We start from the raw sequence: 21,012 nt of genomic DNA, 5'->3' as shown, positions 1-21,012 counted from the left end.
CATAGGGCAAGAGGCGTGGTCCACCTGCACAGGTGAGCAGTCCATCACAGGGCCAACAGAGAGAGACAGAGAAGCACTCTTTCACATCCACACCTACAGCCAAGTTAGAAGCACCAATGAACCTAAGCAGCATTTCATTGGACTGTGGGAGAACATCCAACCTCCACAGAAAGGCCAACAAGCTTCAACCTACAACCTTCTTGCTTTAACGCACTAGTGCCAACCACTTTTCCCCATTTCAGCCCAAATCCTGCATCTTCCTGTTTCTGACTCCAGGCCAGCTCCACTAACACTTTCTCATCAGACACTGCCACCTAGTGGAGGAAGTCTTAGTTCCATTTGAAGCTTCAGATTACAGTTAGTTCCTTTACAAAGAGGTGGAGGTGGTGGGGCCACAGCACCATCATCACTGAGTGCCATAGGACACTTAACCTTTGTTTCCATATGCTGGGAACTTCCTGTTGTTCCAAGGAGGACTGGAAAATGTGTGAAAATCTCCCAGTCACTTCCTCACAGCACACTTCAATCATTTCCCTCCCACAGCATCAGGACCAGGGCTTTTTCTCTCTTTGGTCCCACTAAGAGATTTCCACACAGACACCTCATCAGTGGGACTCTCAGAGCTACCAGCCCTTTGCTACAATCACAAAGCTCTTCATTGAAATCAATGATATCAAAGCTGGAATCAAATGAGTCCAAGTCTTCTGCTGATTCAGCATCACATTCATCTTTGCTCCTTGTTCTGCATCCCCACCATGGACTTCATTCCTTTCCAAGCCAGCCTTGAGTGTCCTTTATTCAGCTCATCCTCTGCTTTACTTTTACACCTGATTTTAGCTGCTTTATCTCTCTTTCAACAAGTTTCTGTGCCTCAATCTTTTTCTTCTCTCCCTCATAACAAGACAGCTTCTTCTGCCTGAGAACATGTTGGAGTGATTTACTAATCCAGGGCTGCTTATTGGGGAAAATACTTCCTGTTTTCAAAGTAATCCCCATTTTTCCCAGAAAGAAATGTAAGTAGAAATCGATGATCTAAGTGAGAACATGAGCCTTTAAAAAGTCCCAGTGGGTGCAGTCAAAGCAGTCCCTCAGTCCCAGTATAGAGTCTTTGGTCCAGACTGGAACAACTGTGTGCCCAGTTTGAGCTCTCTTCAGTCCTGTGACCTGACAGACCCAGAGGGGCCATCACATCACATGTAGAAGCTCCCCTAATGGAGCCACAACACATGTCCAATACTTAGTCTGTCTTGTTGGACCAACTGGAAGAAATGATTCAAGGACTTAGTCACAGAACAGAGATTCAAATCTCCAAAATCCAACTGGCTGCATCAGGACATATAGTCTGAAACTCTGCACAGTTTCCTGTTTGAAGCTGCTTCCTGTTGGCTTCAGCTGTTTGGAGTTTCCATTTTCTAAACTTCTACATTCTGAACCTTCTTCAGCTCTGAACAGATGATGAAACACTGAATGATTTCAAGCTCACACTTTGTCTAATAAACTTACTAGGAGGGAAAAACATCTTCATCAACTTCAATAAAAATCCAAAGATTAGAAAAAGTGAAGCAACAATGAGTCCTAGTACAGTCCCAGCACTGAAGTCCCTGCTGCTCTTTATACTGGATGTGCTGCATCACTGACTGACAGCTGATGAAGAGTCTCTGGAAACACTCGTTTATCTCCTCTGCTCTTCCTTCTTCTCTCTGCAGGTGGAGGTGATGATGGTAAACAGGACGGTGTGTGTGCTGAGAGAGGAGCAGCTGTGTCCTGATGATCCAGAGAGGTTGAAGCAGCAGCAGCTTGTGTGTAGAGACGCTCTGACTGGGCCATGTTACTGGGAGGTGGAGAGGAGAGCTTCATCCAGCAGTGACTGACAGAGGAATGAAGTGCAGATGACTGTCAGTGCTGCAGAGTGAACTGCTCTGAGAACAGCTCCACTGTCAGACACAATGTAGAGTCCAGCATCATCCCTGTGTGTCCCTCTGGATCTGACAGAGGATCATCAGTGTATCTGGACTGCTCTGCTGCTGCTCTGTCCTTCTACAGTCTCTGCACAGTCTCTGTCTGACTCTGGCTTCAGACCCTCCTGGATCAAACTCACCTGGAAAGACTTTCAAACATCACTCAATAGATTTGAATACAGAATAGATTTGATATATACTGTAGATGTACTGTAGAGTTGCAGTTTGTCACTTGTAAATACAGTCTGTGAGCAGCTCTGAGCTGAAAGATCTTTCTAGAAACACCAAATGTTTTCACTCTTCTGTTGCTTTTTCATATATTTCCACAACATTAATATTGATCCCACCTGTCTCACCTGTTTCATGCTTTTATACATAAGAACAGGACACGTGTGATCTGAGCGCTGCTGTGGTTGCTGTGCTGCACGTCTTCATTTAGATAACAGAGACATCTAGTGGTTCAGAGGGAGAACTGCAGGAGGTGGAGCTGTGTTTTAGCATGGAAAACTTTTGATCTTTTAGGCGCAGATACAAATATGACAAGTATCAGTGTGAGATACAAAAGGTCACATCAGTCAGCAGAGGGAACAGTGATCACACAGCAATGTAAGAATAGAAACATAACAGTGAATCTGGACATGTGTACAGATGGAAGCAAACAAACAGGATGTAACACTACATTAAAGCCACAAATGGGAAGAAAACAAAGCCAAAGGAAAATATATTTGATCTCAGGAATCCAAATCAGATGCTTTAGAGCAGGGGTCGGCAACCCTGGGCACGCGTGTCACAGCTGGCACGTGAAGGGTTAACTGACGGCACGACCATAGCTGGACTGGCCATCGAGCATACCGATGGTGATTTTTCGTTTTTCTGGGCCAATGATGTTTTTTTGTAACGGTATAAACAGTGAAAGGTGGTGGATTGGTCAGATGCTGGTCGATGTGTAAACATAAGTCAGTTGTTTGGTGGTGGCTATGGCGGAGCTTCCACAGAGGCAGCAGGTGGATGAGGGAAAGGGGAGGCAGGAGGAGCAGAGACCCGAGGCGGCCGCCGGTCCGAGTGTCAGCTGAACTGAACTTCAGGTAAGAAGTTATTACCTGCAGTCTATCTGGGTCAGATATAAACCAAGTTTAGGTGGAGTTTATTTTCCTTGTGCTGACTTTTTACAGTCAGTTACAATAACTCGTACTGCGTACTAGCTAGCATGACGGAGTTTCTATACTGCTGGGTGGGTGCTGTGATGTTACTGATAGTGAACTTTACAGTGGCTGCAAAAGTCTTCGGCCCCCTTGAACTTTCCCACATTTTGTCACATTACAGCCACAAACATGAATCAATTTTATTGGAATTCCAGGTGAAAGACCAACACAAAGTGGTGAACACGTGAGAAGTGGAACGAAAATCATACATGATTCCAAACATTTTTTACAAATAAATAACTGCAAAGTGGGGTGTGCGTAATTATTCTGTCATGGAAAAACACACTGCCATCAACTTCTGTTTTGTTCTTGTCAAAATCACTGTAATATAATCACTGTACCTTTATATACATGTGACTTATATTAATGCTGCTGCCCTCTTGTGGCTAAAGTGTAATTATGTTATTGTTATTAGGGAAAACATTTGAGAGTAACCTGCCAAATGAGTCAGCACTTTGGCTTTAGCTTAAGAAATCCTCATTATGTAATCAGTTATAGTTGCATGTGTTCATTATCATAATTTAACCATTTGATATTGATGTCTTCAATTTATTTCACGTAAACTAGCAATAATTTATCTATTAAATAAATACGTCACTAATGAATTATTTATTTCAATAATTGATAAATGTACATAATCAATTAAAGAATAATATTAATAATGAATTATCGATTAATTTCATTTAAAATGTTTCATTGTTTGTTTATATACAATTCTAATTACTTAATTACATATTTAATCAATTATTGGTTTGTTTTCTATTTTAATTATTTTACTGACACATTTAATGAAATATTTAATGATGTATTTATTTAATTCACGTTGCTACTCCTGGCCCTGCATCGCTGTTCATAAATACATTTTATTTGTCAGCTTCACCCATCAAAGTCAGGGGGCGGGGTTAATGCTGATCAAGTCAAAACCATTGCTTTGGTCTGGTGGGCGTTCTTTTAGTGGGCTTTTCTGTCACGGCCTGCGTGGCAGACTATGTTGAGGGGAAGGAGGACCCAAATGCTGGACTCTTTGATGAGGTCAGTGCATTTATTTACCGTGATGCAAAATAATCCAAACAACAATAAATCCCCAGTGCGTTCCCAACTCTGACTCTGACATGTCCTCTTGCCAGTGTTTTCTTTGTCTCCGCTCCTCAGTGTCTGAGCACCCCGTGCTCGCTGCCCTCTCGTCTCCACGCTCCTCCTGGGGAATAACAAAGAGAAAATGAGAGCCACATATGAGGATATTGGTCTGAAATTTCGATAGCACAGTGGCAGTATAACATCCTCGTAAGTGGATATCAGGCCCTTGTAGAGCAAAATTTAGTATTTTCGTCTAAACAACCCAAAATGTGATGTCCACATATGTGGACACCAGGTCCTAGGAGGTTAAATATCTGCTCACTTTGTCAAAATGAACCTAATCATCTCTGATGAATTCAGTGATGTCTGCCAGCTCACCTTGCAAGTAGTCGAGCTTATACCGCCGACAACACGGCACACAACTTGTAAACCCCCTGCTGACTATCACCTCTCGAGTTATTTATCTTAGTTTCAACTGTTCCTGCAAAAAGTGAGCACGTGTTCCTGATAAAAAGTCCAATAGAAGCAAAGTCTAAACTTTGAAAACAAAAAACAAAAACCTGTCTGATTCAGATCTGATCTTTGGGGGTTTCAATAAGCAGTGTGACCTGTCTATATGCATTAGGGGTGGGTTTTGATTATCGACTTGTTGATTAAAATCGATTCTCGCTTGGATAACGTGATATCGATTCATTCAAATTTTGAATCTATTTTTTTTATATACATTTATTTTTGCCCGAAACGCCAGAATCTCAGGTTAAACCTCCCAAAGTTTCAACAACCACCAAACAGCTAAAATGAGAGCAGGAACACGGATTCTGCACAAAGACGTGAACACAAAGCGCGGAGCCGCCGACACATCAGAATCACTGACATGTAACTTTCTCACCTGACTGCACGGACACGAGCTGAAAGCCGACAGCTCGCAGCAGAGTGAAGCTGACCCCCCACCCACTTGAAACGTAAAGGAAACAGGCGGAGCGGTTGGTGCTACATTTGTGCAGATTTGTGCAGGTAAAATTAGCGTTTGTGCTGCTATGATATGAGATATTCTGTTATGGTATTACTGCTGAAAAATGTCTTTTTCAAATGACCTTTCACTTTGTGTGTTCACTTGTTCAATAAAGTTCTGTTAAAAAAAACTCTTATTGTATTTAATCAGCTAAATTTGTAATGAGTGTAGTTTTTTTTTAACTTCAATTTCTTTACTTCAATCACTTTTTGTTCATAAAACTACGATGCAAATGCTTGAGTATTTATTTTTTTAGAGTGGATTAAAAAAACTTTATTGAAAACTACATTTGAACATTTTACACTCCCTTTAACACTTTTTGAGAAACGAACAAGCTAGCAGTCTTTTGCATCAAATACACATTTTCTGGCAGGAAAAACTATTATTTGTCATAAAGTGTCTGAAGGATTCTTAGAACAGCTGTTACATCTGGTTTCTGAACAAGGTAAGCTTACATTTAAAATACTGAGCTTTTAGTTACTGAGTTAATACATGCTATAGCGAACTGTCTGGATCAAAGGGATTTTGTTTCAATGTTAAACATTTTCAAAAATACAACAATTGCAAATTTGCAAATCCAAGAAAAGTTTCTAAAGCACTTTAAAAACATTTAGTACACTGGACTAAAGTGCTGTACAGTACATGTTAGTGGGTTAAACACTCAGATTCAATTTAATAAAACTCACAAATTCAATAGCTCCATCTTAAAAACAATAATTCCACAAAATATGAAAGTGTAGATTGGTGGAGAACTTGGGGGAGGGGTTGCTCCTGGCTGAATATATAGGTCAGAAATCATCTTTTGCTCCATTATAATCATAGTGTGTTTTTTATTTAGATGCCTCGAACGCCATCTGTAGACAAGGTTTCCATTTTTGCAATTCTTTGCAATTCAAAAGAGGCCATAGTCCAAAATGGCAAAATAGCCCCTCCAGCTGCACCAGTCTGGAAAGAGCTGAGTCAGCAGCTAGAAGACATGATGTCAGCAAAGGCCCTGTACACCTTTGTGAAGCTAAATAGACACAACACCTGGTCAGCTTTGGAAATCAGTGATCAGGAAAGTAATAATGAAGGAGAGTTAGAGACTCGTTGCATTTCTCCTGGACAAGAAAACCTTTAAGGAGTGGGTTCAATTTATTCCTGAAAAGGTTGAATACAATGACAAGTTTTCTCCTTCTAAAAAAAGGGAATACACAATTTTGAAGCCTGGCACTTGGACTCATATCATCAACAATCTTATATGGAAGAAGATCAAAACTACATGTACACTTGTGTTCTGAAGAGCAAAGGTCCATCCAACTGTCACCAATAATTATTCTGACATCAGAGGCGACTGTAAGGAGTGTCATGTGACAGACAGCCAGCAATCAATAGTCCAATGGTGCTCCAGTGTTTCATGAGAAATACAGATCTCCCTGCACACTGGCCACTCCAAGCGGTTCATGTCTGGAAACCTGCGTGAACAGATAAAGAGCTGTGTGAGGGCAGAATGGAACCGGCTGTATGGAGCTCAGCGAAGGCAGCAGATCTGATGGATGTTGGAGATCCTGAGCCAAGCCACCTTCCAAATTTGGCCACTCTGCGAAAAGCCAAACAAGAGAGAAAAGACTTGGAATTAGGAGATAAGGACCCCATTGCATCCCTGCAATTGTTAAAATATAGTGTTCCTCACAGTGGTAGCATCGAGATATTGGCCTGGACAGGTTTTTCTGTCACTGCTGGAGTCAAACTCAGATGCATGTTTACAAGACATTGTCAAAAAAATCTCCCCCAACTGTGTGTTTTGATGCAACCGGTTCAGTTGGGAAAAAACTGCTGAGTCCAAATCTGGCAAATCTGGCCATATCTTCCTTTATCAAGGTACTCTGACAGAAAACAATTGGCCCAGTGTCCCAGTGGTGCAAATGCTGTCAGAGAAACATGATTGTTTCTGTTTGTTTGACATGATTGTTTGATGCATTAAAATATGCTACAGCTTTTCCCCAGAACATAAGAATATAATGTTTAGATCCCCTGAGTATTCATTTGCACCACCAGCAGTTTAAAGCTTTTATGAAGCATCAACTGAAAGCATCAAACTGATATGCCAGTGGGACTAATCTTCACTTTCTCCTGAGATTATTCCTCATATAATAAGATTCACAAGTTACTTGCCCCTCTGGACAGGAATAATGGTCCCTCTCTTCCAAAGCACCAGCATCACAGCAAGTTCAGCCACTGTTGAAGCTGAGTTCAAAAACATAAAACACGGCCTTTTCAAACATGAAAACTTGCCTGTTCGAGTCGATCGCTTCATTGCTCGTCATCTTTCCTTCATCGAGGGAAATATGCGGATTTGTTCTGCCAAAGAAAAGATCAAAGATGAGGCAACAGTGGGATCACTGAAAGTCACAGATGCCAATTCTGGATCCATGACGACTCACAGTGCAGAAGACAAAATAAAAATGGATGCTCACCCGTTTGTGGGATCTGATGCTGCCACAAAAATTCCTCCGGCTGCTGAAGATGCAGTTGAGAACTGGAGCGGCCTGGCTGTTCCACCCAAAAAAAGGAGGAGGACTTCCTACCTCTCACATTTTTCCTCACATTTCCCCTGAAATGAAGGGATTGTGTTAAAAATGCTTTAGTTCCTCACATTTTTCTGCAATCTCTTTGTTCAACCCCCTGAATTAAAGCTGAAAGTCTGCACTTCAAACACATCTGAGTTGTTTCATTTGAAATTGATTTTAGTGTATGTACAGAACCAAAATGAGAAATTAAGTTCTCTCTGTCCAGATATTTATGGACCTAACTGTATAAACTATACAGCACGTAAAAAATGCTATAAATAAAGAAGTCTGTGAAAATGTGGCGCTTCCAGGTCAATTTAAACTGAAGTGATATAATCTTCTCCCCACAGTTTGAGTTTGTATTGTCTCAGCTGCAGACAGACATAAATTTGGAGGTGCCAACCACTATTAATATTATTAGTTATAAAGGACACCTTCCTGCTTTTAGTCTTATTCATGATGATTATTAGTCGTCTTCTAATGTCCAGAAGTCTGTATGATGTGTTTCATAGTTTCTAACAAGCCTTTTAAACTTAAGTTACTGCACTGCTGAAACACCAACATCTGCTTATTGAACAAAAACAACCAAAAGACCACACATCTGATTTTATTTTAATTTTAATAGACTTCCAAACATTATACCAGATAACTGGCCTCAGAATATAATTGAATAAACATTTTTAAAAACGATAACCTGATCCTGTCTTGACAGGCTGAGCTCTTCAGTATCCACCAACAGCATCGTCATGCTGAGTCAGACGTTTCTGCTCCTGGTGGAAATACTCTTCCTCTTTCCACATTGTACCAAATGATTTTAAATGTTAGTTTCAATTTAAAATTAAAGATTAAAAAAGTGTAACACATATAAACATCAGATAATTAAGACAAGCGAATGGTTCAGTTCCACATGTGCTCCGCTGAGACATTAAACTTCAGTAAAATTATGCAGTTATGAAACAACTTTAATCTAAAACAAACTGATTTGCTCAGGAGCAAAAACAGTGAAGTAAGTGAGTGTAAGTGAGTGAGCTGTGCTGGTGACTGGATATCAGATTTCCAGTCATTAGAGCAGATAAGTGGCAGAACTATATTACTGAGGTACAAGTTTACTTATTTAATTGATGTCTGTCAATAAATCTATTTAATTTAAATGCAAATAGCCCAAATCCTTATTAAAGCATCAGGTTCACTTATAAAGTATTCTGTAGTTATCTTAGTGTCCATCACCCATCCCAACATGGGAATAAAGCAGCTGTGAGAGAATTAAACATTAATGAATCAAAGGTACGGAAGTGGAGGAAGCAAGAAGAATGAGCTAAGTAAAGTTTGACTTATCCGACATTTTTGTTTCTCTTAATGCGCCTTATAATCCAGTGAGCCTTATGGTCTGTAAAATATGGTGCATTTGCAAATTATGTGCACAATATTGGAACTAAATTATTTTATATTGACAAACAGCAGCCCACATTAAACTGTGACTGTCACCAGGTAATGTGGGCGTGTTTCCTGAATAAGCAGCAGGTGTTAAACAGCTGACAGGTGAACAGGATGCATGCAGGTAAACTCGAGGGCCCTTCGAGCTGATCGGTGGTGTCGTGAGGAAAGTTTCAGCTCATTATCCATGTTACAGAAACACAGAGGTACGAGACCAGGCAGAAGACTTTCTGATTATTTGTTTTTAGTTAAAATAATTCCATTGTTGTCTAGTGATGGTGTGGTAAAGCTCTGTGAATGTCTCCAATTTTTCTGATCACACAAAGCCTCGTTTAACTGCTTATTTGGAAGAACTGACATCTGCTGGTCATTTAATGTTCAGCAGCACTGCTGTGAGAATACCTGCAGGATACATACCAGTGGATATGTAAGCACATGCACAGCTGCAGGGCTAGAAGTGCCAAAATGAATTAAATAAATAGATTCTTAAATAATTAAATGTGTCAATAAGTGATTAATTAAGTGTATTTAAAAATCAATAAATTTTCAATTAATTTATTGTAAATGTTGGAAATGAAATTACATGGCATTAAATCAATTATGTATATATTTAATTTATTAACTATTTTGAACTTAATTCATTAATGACATTTAATTAATTATTTAATGATGACTAATTGATTAATTGTTGATGATTAATTAACCCTCCACATGATTTAACCTCTATAGAGATTATATTTTATCTAGATCATGTATTTTTCAAAGGTTCAGACCAGAAAGTTTAACATTATTATTTTTCCTAATTGTCTCTCAGATTGAGTGTCTGTAATCTCTCAGAGGGAAGCTGTGAAACTCTGTCTTCACTACTCAGCTCCCAGCCCTCTAGTTTGAGACAGCTTGACCTGAGTAACAATGACTTGAAGGACTCTGGAGTGGAAGTTTTGTCTTCTGGACTGAAAAGTCCATATTGTGAACTGGAAACACCCAGGTCAGCATTCTTGAAATGTTCAGTAGATGAGGTGTAGAGGTTTACAATCTAAGGTTTAGACTGACTAATGGCCATTTTAAATCCTGTTTCATTTTTGGCTGCAATTTCCTGTAAGCATTTAGGTCTGTGAAGGTCAGTTATCCAGGTCATTGTAGTCAAAGGAGCTTGGAAAGAAAAGCGTCTGGACTTCTTTGAGTTGCTTGAAGACGTTTCACCTCTCATCCGAGAAGCTTCTTCAGTTCTAAGGGTCAAATGGTGGAGAGTCCCAGATTTAAACCCAGTGGGAGTTTCCCCCCAAAAAGGGACAAAGGACCTCCTGATGATCCTCTACCTAATCACATGAGCCAAGGTGTGAAAGCGGGTGTGGGTCCCAATCAGCCAGGGTTTCGGGTGAGCTCATTGTGAAACCTGGCAGCACCCTATCATGTGATTTCCTGAGGTCAGATGGCCCAGGATGTGAGTGGGCGTTAAGGCGTCTGGGAAGGGATCTCAAAACTGGATTATAGATGACTTTAAATGCAGATGAAGAGCTGAGTCTTGTTCCGTGGAGGTGGCTCTTCTATGTTGTGCCATGCGCTTGTGAAGTGGCTGTTTGGTGGTGGGTCCTCCCATACTTCCAGAAACAGTGGGCACTTCCTACATTCACTGGTTCATTCATTCAGTGGACTTTGCATGCACAGTGCAGACAGTGTGAGCTTCCAGGATTATTCATCTTCCCTTCTAATGAGTAATAATCACTGACTGGACTCTTCATGGATGTTTCTGCTCAACAAGCTGATAAAAGTTCAGAAAAATAGAAATATTTGTTTTTTCAGTCACATCACATCTGACGGACTTGTTAAGATAAATGAATGCACTTTGTAGCTTTGCAGTGAATGAAGCCTCAGCTCGACGCTCCACTGAGTCCCTGTTTCTCCAAAAACCAGCAGGAGTCCAGTTTTAAATATTTCCGTACAAATGTCCAGAGCAGCTACAGGTGACTGAATCTAGGGCTGGGTATCGTGTGTGAGTGTTACTTAGAAAGCACTTAGAACAATGTGCTTGTGCGAATGGGTGAAAGCACAAGTTGTGTAAAGCGCTTTGAGTGCTCTGAAGAGTAGAAAAGCGCTTATAATATAAGAACCAGTCCATTTACCATTTACCAGAGCAGCTACACGTGACTGAATCCAGAATGATCCAAGTCTGACAAAGTTCAGGTCAAACAGAGAGACTGAGAGGCAGCTCCACTCGCCTCTCGCCTAACTTCCTGTCTCTGCCAGACTATCAAAATAAAAGTATACATTTAAAGCAAAAGAAATCAAACTATTATTGTGTCAGTCTGTAAGCATTGCTTCCCATATAATACAACTCTAAGCAAGTGAGCCATAACTTTATAGTTTTAACCTTTAACTCAAACTATGTTGATCATATAAACTCCACAAACTGCATCCAGGCTCCTGCACACGTCCTTTACATGTTAGCTGTTAGCTAATGCTTGTGATTTTTTGTAAACTGGCCTTTATGTGTGTTGATGAAATAAAACGATGATTTTATTTGATGATTTCCTTTGTTCTAACCAGCTGGTGTACACTGTTCATCGTCCCGGGGCCTGTTACACCTGCTAACATGTACATGCAGCTTTTTTTAGCCAACATTAGTGAAAACCTGGGAAACCCTCTGGATGGATGCTACAGTACAAATTTAGAAAATCATTGAGCTGTTTCTTGTTTTCACAAATGCTTACGTTTGCTTTTATTGTAAAACATTTGCAGCCATAAGAGTTTGCAATGATAAGAAGCTGTGTTTGCATTTACTTACTTAAACGTGTCCTGACACTTTTAATGCTTTTTGTCTTTAATAAAAATGGTAACAAAATGAGAAGAAACACATTTTCCACTTTGTTCACGCTGATGTGTGTGTTAACCAGGCCTTACCAGCATGCAGGGGACATGGTGGCTGCCATTTCACTCACTTTAAAACAGTGCAACAGACCAGACCTGGCAACCCCGGCTGCTCTCGTCCTGCAGGGACTACAGGAGCTGTGTCGAGCAGAGGTACCTCGTCTGTCTCCATTTGTCTCTTTAAATTCAGGAATCATCATGTTTCTGGATCATAACGTTTGAATCTTTTCCAAAGTTCTGGTCTTAAAATAAATCTTTCTTTCTCAGGTGGTGGATATTATCTCAGCATGGAGAACTGTTTGGCCTGAGCTCAGCTGTCACTCACAGCCAGGAGTGGTTCAAGCCATCGCTGAGCTTCTGGCTCTGGTGCCTCAGCTCACAGTTAAATCAGAGCAGTACGAGGTGCGTCGTAACGTTCATGTTCCTCTGTGTTGAGGAGCTAACAGAGTGACACAGGAACTCCACCAGGTTATGTTTTTCTCTGTGGTTCTGTCTGTAAACAGGACTCTCACCAGCTGTTTGTATAACCTCACTGTACAGTCACATCTCTACATCACTGTGTTCGGTAGCTAAAGTTAGCACATCAATGTAAAGTTGGGTAGAAGCACAAAGTACAGACGTGTGAGGGTCCAGTCCTCAGAGTCCTGCTCTGGTCGGACTTCACAGTAACTAATAAATGGATCAGTGAGTGTGAGCATCTTTTTAAAAACAGAAGTTTTGGTAATTTGTTGCTCTGGAGGATTCAACACAGTGCAGCAGAGGCCGTCCCAGCAGATGAATCCTAGACCATGCAGTGCTGCTTGTTGGAAAGCTCTCCTCCTCTCTAACAATGATATGGCAGAACAGCTTAGGTTTGCAAAGTTGCATCTAAACAAACACAAGACCAAAGGCCAAAACCAAACATGGCGTATTAGCACAGGACGCCTGATAGCAGCTGTGCAGCATGCTGAGGTAGGGTTTTGGGTTGCAGCCACAGGACCTGTGCAGCACCTTGCAGTCACTGACTCCGCCACAAATTCCTCTGCTGTGTGAACTTAAGATGGGAGAAAATCGCTGAATGCAAAATGCCAAAGATCCAGAGCACAGCAGGAACTCTTTCATATACATGAAAGCTAATTCTGCGTTTCATGTATATTTGGAGCGGGTCCACCTTCACTGTGTTTAAAGGAAATGTCGTGCAGATCGTGCTTTAGGTCAGTGCAGTCATTTGGCTGAATGAAAGTCTGCAGAAAACATAAGAGAAAGGTTGGAAAACTCTATTGATTCTAGTGCTTTGTGTTATATATATGTGTGTGTGTGTGTGTGTGTTATATGTGCATTAAAATGAGTTCTTATTTTTGGTCTTTGTTATTAGAAATTAAAAGAAGAGGTGGTCAGCATTCTCTGAGCGAGGTCTGTATATACTGTATCCACACACACACACACACACACACACACACACACATGGACATGCACAAACACGCACACACACACACACACACACACACACACATAAAACATATTAAGGATTGTACATTAACATAAAACTGTTATTGGAACAATACTGAATTTCACCAGAGAAACACACACATATATGAAGAGAGGGAGAGAGTATGCATAGTATACAAACAGCCATTATAATTAGTCATACAATGAGAACAGGACACATCAACAGTTGACAATGACTAATTAATATTGTGCTGAACACAGTCCAAAAGATTCAGTGAGCTACATCAGTGTCTACTGTTTACTATCATAGCCAAGTGACATTTCACTATCCCTACTAACTGATGTTATCTGGTTGTATCTCTTGTGTGGTCAGTGCGATCCTCTATGCTGTTGCATGCTGGGGCAGCAGGTTGAGGGTCACAGATGCCAACAGACTAAACAAACTGATCCGCAGGGCCAGTTATGTTGTGGGGATGGAGCTGGACTCTGTTAGGGTGGTGTCTGAGAGGCGGATGTTGTCCAAGACATTGTTGGATAACACCTCCCACCCACTCCATGACATACCGACTAGTCACAGGAGCGCGTTCAGTGAGAGACTGAGATTACCAAAAAGCACCACTGAATGACACAGGAAATCACTCCTGCCTGTGGCCATCTCTCTGTACAACTCATCCATCTAACACACTGTGAACACTGCAATAGTTACACCCTTTTTACACTCGCTCTTTTCTACTCTGGAATATTCTCGTCAAATTTTCTTGATATTTATTTATAATCACCTCTGCTAATCCTTGATATTTATTATTGAGAGATCTGCATATATTAGTGCTATTTCTTAATTGTGTAAAATCTGTAACATAATGTATTGTTTGGAGTTTAGTTGGAGTTTAGTCTGTTACTAAACAGTTACTAGTTTTACCGTTTCTTCTTGGAGCAGCTGTAACCCACATAATTTCCTCAGGGATTAATAAAGTATTCTGATTCAGGGTGACCTGCCATTATCCAATGACACGTCTGCTTACATGTATCTTTTGCTCGTTTCTCCTCCTCTTCTTTTCTCTTTTTTCTAAACTGAGGACCTGATGGCTTTGAACTTTTCTTGTCCATCTTGGTTTTAATTTTGCATTCCAGTATGAACACAAATCCCCCAACTCGAGGATCCCCACAACATAACCTAATAGACCTACACCTTAGTTCACAGATTCACTTTGTCTCAGGTTTATTTCTGGGATTTCACACAACCCAGGATTCAAATCATGAATACAGAATGGGCTTGGATTTACAACATTATGAATGAAATGTGCTCTATTTGGAAGCAGCCGCCCCCTCCCCTGTCGACGGGTGGTGTGTGAGACTTTAAATCATCAAACTGTAAATTATAAATTTTAAATTGTTATTGATCCCTTTACCCCTGGTCCTAAAGTGTGTATTTATTTTCTTACTCTTCTGATATTTATTGTTTGTTTCCTTGCACTGCTGTAACTGGAGCCTCGTCGTCTCGTCTCTCTATATACTGGACTGTATGTAGCGGAGATGACAGTAAAGTTTACTTTGACTTCAGCAGCGAGCAGGCGCACCGAGGGCTCTCGCGCTCACTTTTCACGTAGAGAATTTAGAAAAAACATCGGTGCAAATTATAAGTCTGTATCATGATGTCTGGTGTTTTCGTGTTTGTTTTTATTTTGTTTTATTTTGCGAGTTGGTTATTAGACGCTGCTCCAGCCGGTCAGTGAATCCTCCGCCGCCCCGCCCTCTCCTCCCTGTGCAGCAAGCAGCAGGTGCACCTCGCAAACGGAGAAAACCGATCGGTGTCTCTGCCATTCACACTATGCGCTGGCTGATGTCAGGGCAGCATGAGTACGTGCTGCACCACGATGCCCCCCTCCCCCCCTCGGGCAGCCGCCTGTGTCGCCCGTATCAAAAACCGCTACTAAAGTTACAACATGATTTGCGTACCTTGTCCGTCACTTCCGCCACTTCTTTTGGCTCTCTACCAACAGAAAGCAGGACAAAGTTCACACCCACAGAGGAGCGGTGTTACTCAGAGACTGACTGGATTAAACGGAACAGAAGTTTTTATAACATAACAGAGTCCAGTTCGACCACATCATCTTACTGAGGTCTGTACTACGAAGCAGGATTAGATCTTATTCAGGTAATATAAGGGTTCTTAGAGGGGTTTGTTCCCAATGGTAACTTATGCAGCTATTTTAAGAGGTGACTGCAGCTTAGGTTGCAGGCTGCTCCAGTCTGCATGCCAAATATCCTTGGGCAAGATACTAATATTGGCTCAAATTGTGGTTATAAACATTTTGTACTTGTAAATCAGGATTTGTATGTGTAAAAAGAATTTATGTGTGTGCAAAAAAGATTTGTGTGTTGTTAAATCCTCCCAATTCTATCGCTCTTTGGGCTGAAGGACGGACAATACTCGGTGTATAAATGCTCAATCAAGAATTACTTTATTACATACAATTCAACAATTTTGAGCACAAACCATCCGGATGGGGAGACATGCATGCAGAGGGTCACAGCACATCTCAAACTGGTGGAGGGTTACTCCACTTCTTATAGCCTCGAGTGGTCCCCACCTAGTCGTAAAACCCTAAACATTCACATTCTTTCTCTCAGTGAGCCTAAGTTATGACCTTGGCTTCCTGTGCAGTATGTTCTGTTCTTTTCTAATAAGATCATGACTCTCTGGAAACAGCATTTCTTATACCTCAGCAGTATAATGCATCATAAAACAATATCATTCATTCACCATAAATCAGCAGTCTAATGTAATGCAAATCAGTTTAATAAGTGTAATAATTATCACCTTCTTCTAATTCAGGAGAATAATGCAAACTAAAACTACCTGATGATTTCACAATCTTTAATTAGGGGTATAACATGGCATAAGATAATATAATAATCTCAGAATGTGTAAAAAGAATTTGTGTGTGCGTACAGCTGTAAAAGCTGCTGGTCATGATGTCGGTTTGGATATGTGGTGAGAGGGAAACATGAAGATGAAACCAGGAGATGTTCTTACTGAATCATCAGTGCTGAACAGGTGATGGAGAAACAGGTTTACCTTTTAGGTGACATGAATGAGTTGAAGTTATGAACTGTTTCTGAGAGACAAATAACACCAGGATCCTTTTCTAAGTAGCTGACAGCTGGTAACTGTGCAGGGGCGGGTCTAGCAAGGTTTTGCCAGGGGGCCAGGTAGGGTATTAACAGGGAAAGGGGGGGACAAGGAAATACTTTTCTTTCTTATTCTCATTTAATTTAACAAATAATTATCTGAATCGTACAACCAAAGTTTTCATCTGATGTAAAATGTATAGAAATCCATTATTGTACATAGTAATTTTTTTAGGGTCCCATTATAATTTCTTCAGAAGTAAGTAAGTACAGTCTACTTTCGGGCACTGTTTAGAATACCAGAATAGGGAGGATGGTGTAGGTTTAAGTTTATTAGACTAATACATATATACCAACAAGACAGTGTACATCACTGTGTTAACAGCGTTTGTTTTCATTCAAAGGCTTTATGGTTTTTCCTATAATACCTGGTGGGCCGGTCACCAGTCAAAATGCCTGGGCCGATTTTTTTTATCCCAGTCCAGCCCTGGTCACAGTGTGCAGCATAAAGGTCCTTTCACATCGGACGCAGGATGTGCGGCTAACGCTAACTAAAAGCCAAGGATCCAGAGTTTGTTGCGCTGGCTGCTGAGCTCTGTGGGTTTTTGCAGCAGCTCTACCTGCACTAGATGCACCTGCTCCTTGTCTTTTCTATCTCTGACTTTATGTCCTTTACAAGAGTTTCTGGTTTTTTTTCCTGGTTCTTCAAATGTTCAATAAAAACGTGTATGCTAATTCATAACAAAGAAAGTCCTTGTATTTAGCACGTAGACCTGTGACACAAAAATCACCACAGACTGTTTTCCTTCGTGGTGATGAAGGAAAACGCTGGGGTGGCATGTAAAACAGCATTTATTCCCTTCAAGGACCTGAAGCTCCATAAAGAACCCCTCCAATAGCCAAACCCATCTGTTCTCTGATTCAATAGATAATTTGTGATTGACATGACATTGGCCAATCAGATGAAAGGAAGAAAAGTAGGGTCAAAATTCGCCATATACTAACCCCATGTTGCTCTCCAATGCATCCATCAGAGTGTGAATGTCTTTGAGTGGTAGACTACTTAGGTCAGAAAAATGTGAATGGGTGAATGAATTATTTGTGTAAAGCACTTTGAGCGCTCAGACAGAGTAGAAAAGCGCTACTGTATAAGAACAAGTTCATTTTCAGTCTTACTGACCATTCATTTTAAAACAAGGAGGAAATGTCTGTTTAGTGCTTTTCCTGTCACACACTCATATATTTGTTTTGCTTTTAGCTTGTTTTTAATCTCTTCATGTACTTCCCATTATATAGTTTCACATTTCTTTGTAAAGTCAGCAGCTCTGTCACCACTAGACTATTCTCTGACCCTTTAAAAACTTTAAAAACACTTAATAAATTTGGTCATCCAAGTGATTTCTACTAGAAAAACAATTCTGGTGCCTGTAAAACTTGCCAGTTGTATTGAGGTGGATATTGCTGGAGTTGACATCTCTCGTTCATCGTCAAAGTTTTCATTAACATGCTAACGTGTTGGTTATGAAGATGTTGTTTACACCATGCTCTAACTCCCTGCACCCAAGTGAGAGAAAACCGAACTGCTACAGTACAATGATAAATCAGGGGACTTGTTTACTTGCTAGTACCTGTTCTGTTTCCACATAATATGTAGAAAATAGGGCTGCCACAAACGATTATTTTGATAGTCGACCAGTCACCGATTATTTTTGCGATTAGTCGACTAATCAGATCATGCATCCATTGAACGTAAAACGTACAGTTTATTGCACCAGCAGCATCTGCTCTTATATAACCATTAGCTTACAGCTTTAAGTGTTTAAGGTGCTAACTAAAAATAAAGACAAGATGATAGTTTATTACATTTTAATGAAATTTGCAGATTGTTTCAGTGAAGCTTAATAAACTCAGCCGTCTGCTCCTTGCTATCTAAAATATAACAGGACACCGGACTATATTCTCAAGCATCTCACACTTCTAATAATCAGCTGTCTGCTTGACCAGCTGTGTAAAAATTACAACTTTAATCTCAGCCAAACCGATTTACTCAGGAACAAAGAAAATACTGAAAAAAGCCAAACAATAACATTTTTATGTTATTTAAGTGAATTATATATCATGTTTAACCTGAGTAGTGAAAGACGGCGGTGGGTTTGAAAATGGTTTGCCCGCAATCCAGTGCTCACACGGGCTCTAGTGAGCGTTAAACCCCAGCTAGCTATCGAGCTGGTGGGTAACAGACGTCTCCGAAAACGTCGGAGCGCCTTTGAAAATATGTGGTGTCTTGATAAACTGAGCAGATATTTGAGGTTTACACAGCTACATTCTTGCCTGAAAATATGTTAACCGTTTATTTTGTGACCCAGAAAGAATAATAAGAGTAATATTAAAACTAACTAGCTGCCGCCATTGTTGGAAACTGAGCTGGGCTGCGCTATGAATTCTGGGACAGAGCTAGTTCTTCTTCTTCGGGGTTTAATGGCAGCTGGCATCCTTGTACATGCAGTGCTGCCATCTTCTGTTTCAGTCTGTTATTACACTCTTAAATCCTACTACTCATTCCTGCGGCTTTTGGGATTTTACAAAGCTTCAAACAAATTAGTCGTCGACGATTTTGATAGTCGACGTAATCGTGACTAGTCGACTAATCGTGGCAGCCCTAGTAGAAAATAACTGATCCAATATCAGTGAAAGTAGAGCTCTATTTTCCCATCAGTGCCTCGTTAAAGATTAAATGCTTTATCCAAAGTCGTCTCGTGCAAACACCCAAAAAAGAGCTAGTGGCCTCTCAGCTTTCTAAGTTCAAGGGGATTATAGGTGATTCATTGTAAAGCTTCAGTGATCAGATGATTAGCTAATTGACTGAAAATAAATGAATCCTAACTAGTTAGATTACCAATGCTCATTTATATTTTTAAGCAAATATTTACTGTGAGATTTTCATGTATTTCTTTTTTGATGTTAAAGTGAATCTTTTCAGACTGATCTGCAGGGACACTGAGAGGTCCAACTGGTGTTTTATGGAAAAAGCAAGATGATCATTTTTAAAGTGATGATAATAGTAATGTTTCATTGTAGCTCTGGTTGCAATCCATGTTAATCCTGAGACTTACAGAGACAGAACATTACTAGATAACAGATCTTTCTTTTTAGCAGTAAATTAATATTTACACTTCTCTGGAAACTAAAGAATTTTTGAATCAGCTGAAATGTTTGGATTTCCGTTGATGTGCACATGAATGATTTGTGTTTCCTCTGCAGGTGAAGGTAGAAAGTGTGTGTGAGCTGAATTGAGCAGCATGGATCAGTGTGAGGACAGAGAGGAGGGAGTCCCTCCCTCTAAAAGCACTCTGTGTGGGGAACATGAGAGCCAGACCAAAGCTCAGAGGTGAGATGACCATCTCTAACTGTCCATGACTCTTCTCCATGTCACAGCTCAGCACTCACATCACTGCTCCATCATTATTCACACTCATACCTCTGTGTGTGTTGTTTTAAAGCCCAGAGCTGTGGGGCGTACCAGGCTCAGCTGGACATAACCCTAAAACTAATCCAGAACCTGGACCTGAACCCAGCTGTGTTTCCTTAAAGAGCAACGAGTCGAAGAGTATTGGTGATGACTTTAAAAATGAACTTTTCTTAAAGTAAGTAGCAAGCAAGCAATTTATTTATATAGCATTTTCAAAACAACTCCCAGCTGAGAACAAAGTACTGTACACTTGACATGCCAAAATGATACATTGAAAAAGTAAAAACAACAACAACAACAATAACAATAATAATAATAATAATAATAAACAAATATAATGATAATTACAATTAGATTTAAAACAATAAAATGAGCAAACAATCACAAATTACTTGCTTTGTTAAATAAGTACTTTTTGTGTATAATTTTTCATCATAAAGTGTTCTCAATTGGATCATTTGAAGTTGAATAAATTATTTTTGAGAGAAATATGTTTCTTTATGTCTTTAGATTATTATTTTCCATTTGTCCTTTTTGCATTATGATACCGTCATATTTGCAGAAATAAGCTGTTTTTCTTTTAGGATCAATAAGAGGCCAGAATCTCCTGGACCTGAACCCAGCTGTGTTTCCTTAAAGAGCAACATGTCCAAGAGTATTGGTGCTGACTTTAAAGGCTGTTCTTCTGCTGCTGAGAGGTAATGTGTGTCTAGATGTTGTTCCTGACTCTGTATTTTTGAATAAATCCTCATGTTTAATATCAGCTCAGCTCTTTTTCACACACATTTCTATGTTGGTGTGTGAAGCGGTGTGTGTTGGAGTGTTTCCACAAACACAGCAGTCAGAGTGGAAAGAGTGGATGTTGTAGGAGGTGTTTGTGTAC

At 40.2% G+C, this 21,012-nt stretch overlaps 2 protein-coding genes across 3 annotated transcripts in view; both read left to right on the top strand.

Annotated features, from left to right (window-relative positions):
- Window positions 1-12,123: 12,123 nt before the first annotated feature.
- Window positions 12,124-13,487, top strand: LOC134619179 (focadhesin-like). The gene is made up of 3 exons (XM_063464952.1): window positions 12,124-12,253; window positions 12,368-12,502; window positions 13,455-13,487. The coding sequence occupies exons 1-3, from the start codon at window positions 12,149-12,151 to the stop codon at window positions 13,485-13,487; spliced, it is 273 nt and encodes a 90-aa protein (XP_063321022.1). The 5' UTR covers window positions 12,124-12,148.
- A 2,057-nt stretch (window positions 13,488-15,544) lies between these two features.
- The window catches only part of LOC134619388 (protein NLRC3-like), a 39,964-nt gene continuing 34,496 nt past the window's right edge, over window positions 15,545-21,012 (top strand). The window contains exons 1-4 of one of the 2 annotated variants that reach the window (XM_063465207.2): window positions 15,545-15,683; window positions 19,922-20,048; window positions 20,161-20,304; window positions 20,714-20,827. In XM_063465207.2, the coding sequence (XP_063321277.1) occupies window positions 19,960-20,048; window positions 20,161-20,304; window positions 20,714-20,827 (347 nt within the window). In that variant the 5' untranslated portion in view covers window positions 15,545-15,683; window positions 19,922-19,959. The remainder of the gene's footprint in view (window positions 15,684-19,921; window positions 20,049-20,160; window positions 20,305-20,713; window positions 20,828-21,012) is intronic. The other variant, XM_063465206.1, reaches the window with a different exon arrangement.

Source organism: Pelmatolapia mariae, linkage group LG20, assembly GCF_036321145.2.
Source record: "Pelmatolapia mariae isolate MD_Pm_ZW linkage group LG20, Pm_UMD_F_2, whole genome shotgun sequence".
In the NCBI taxonomy this organism is placed as follows: domain Eukaryota; kingdom Metazoa; phylum Chordata; class Actinopteri; order Cichliformes; family Cichlidae; genus Pelmatolapia; species Pelmatolapia mariae.
The sequence above is the reverse complement of the archived record's forward strand: the minus strand, read 5'-3'. Positions and strand labels throughout refer to the sequence as shown.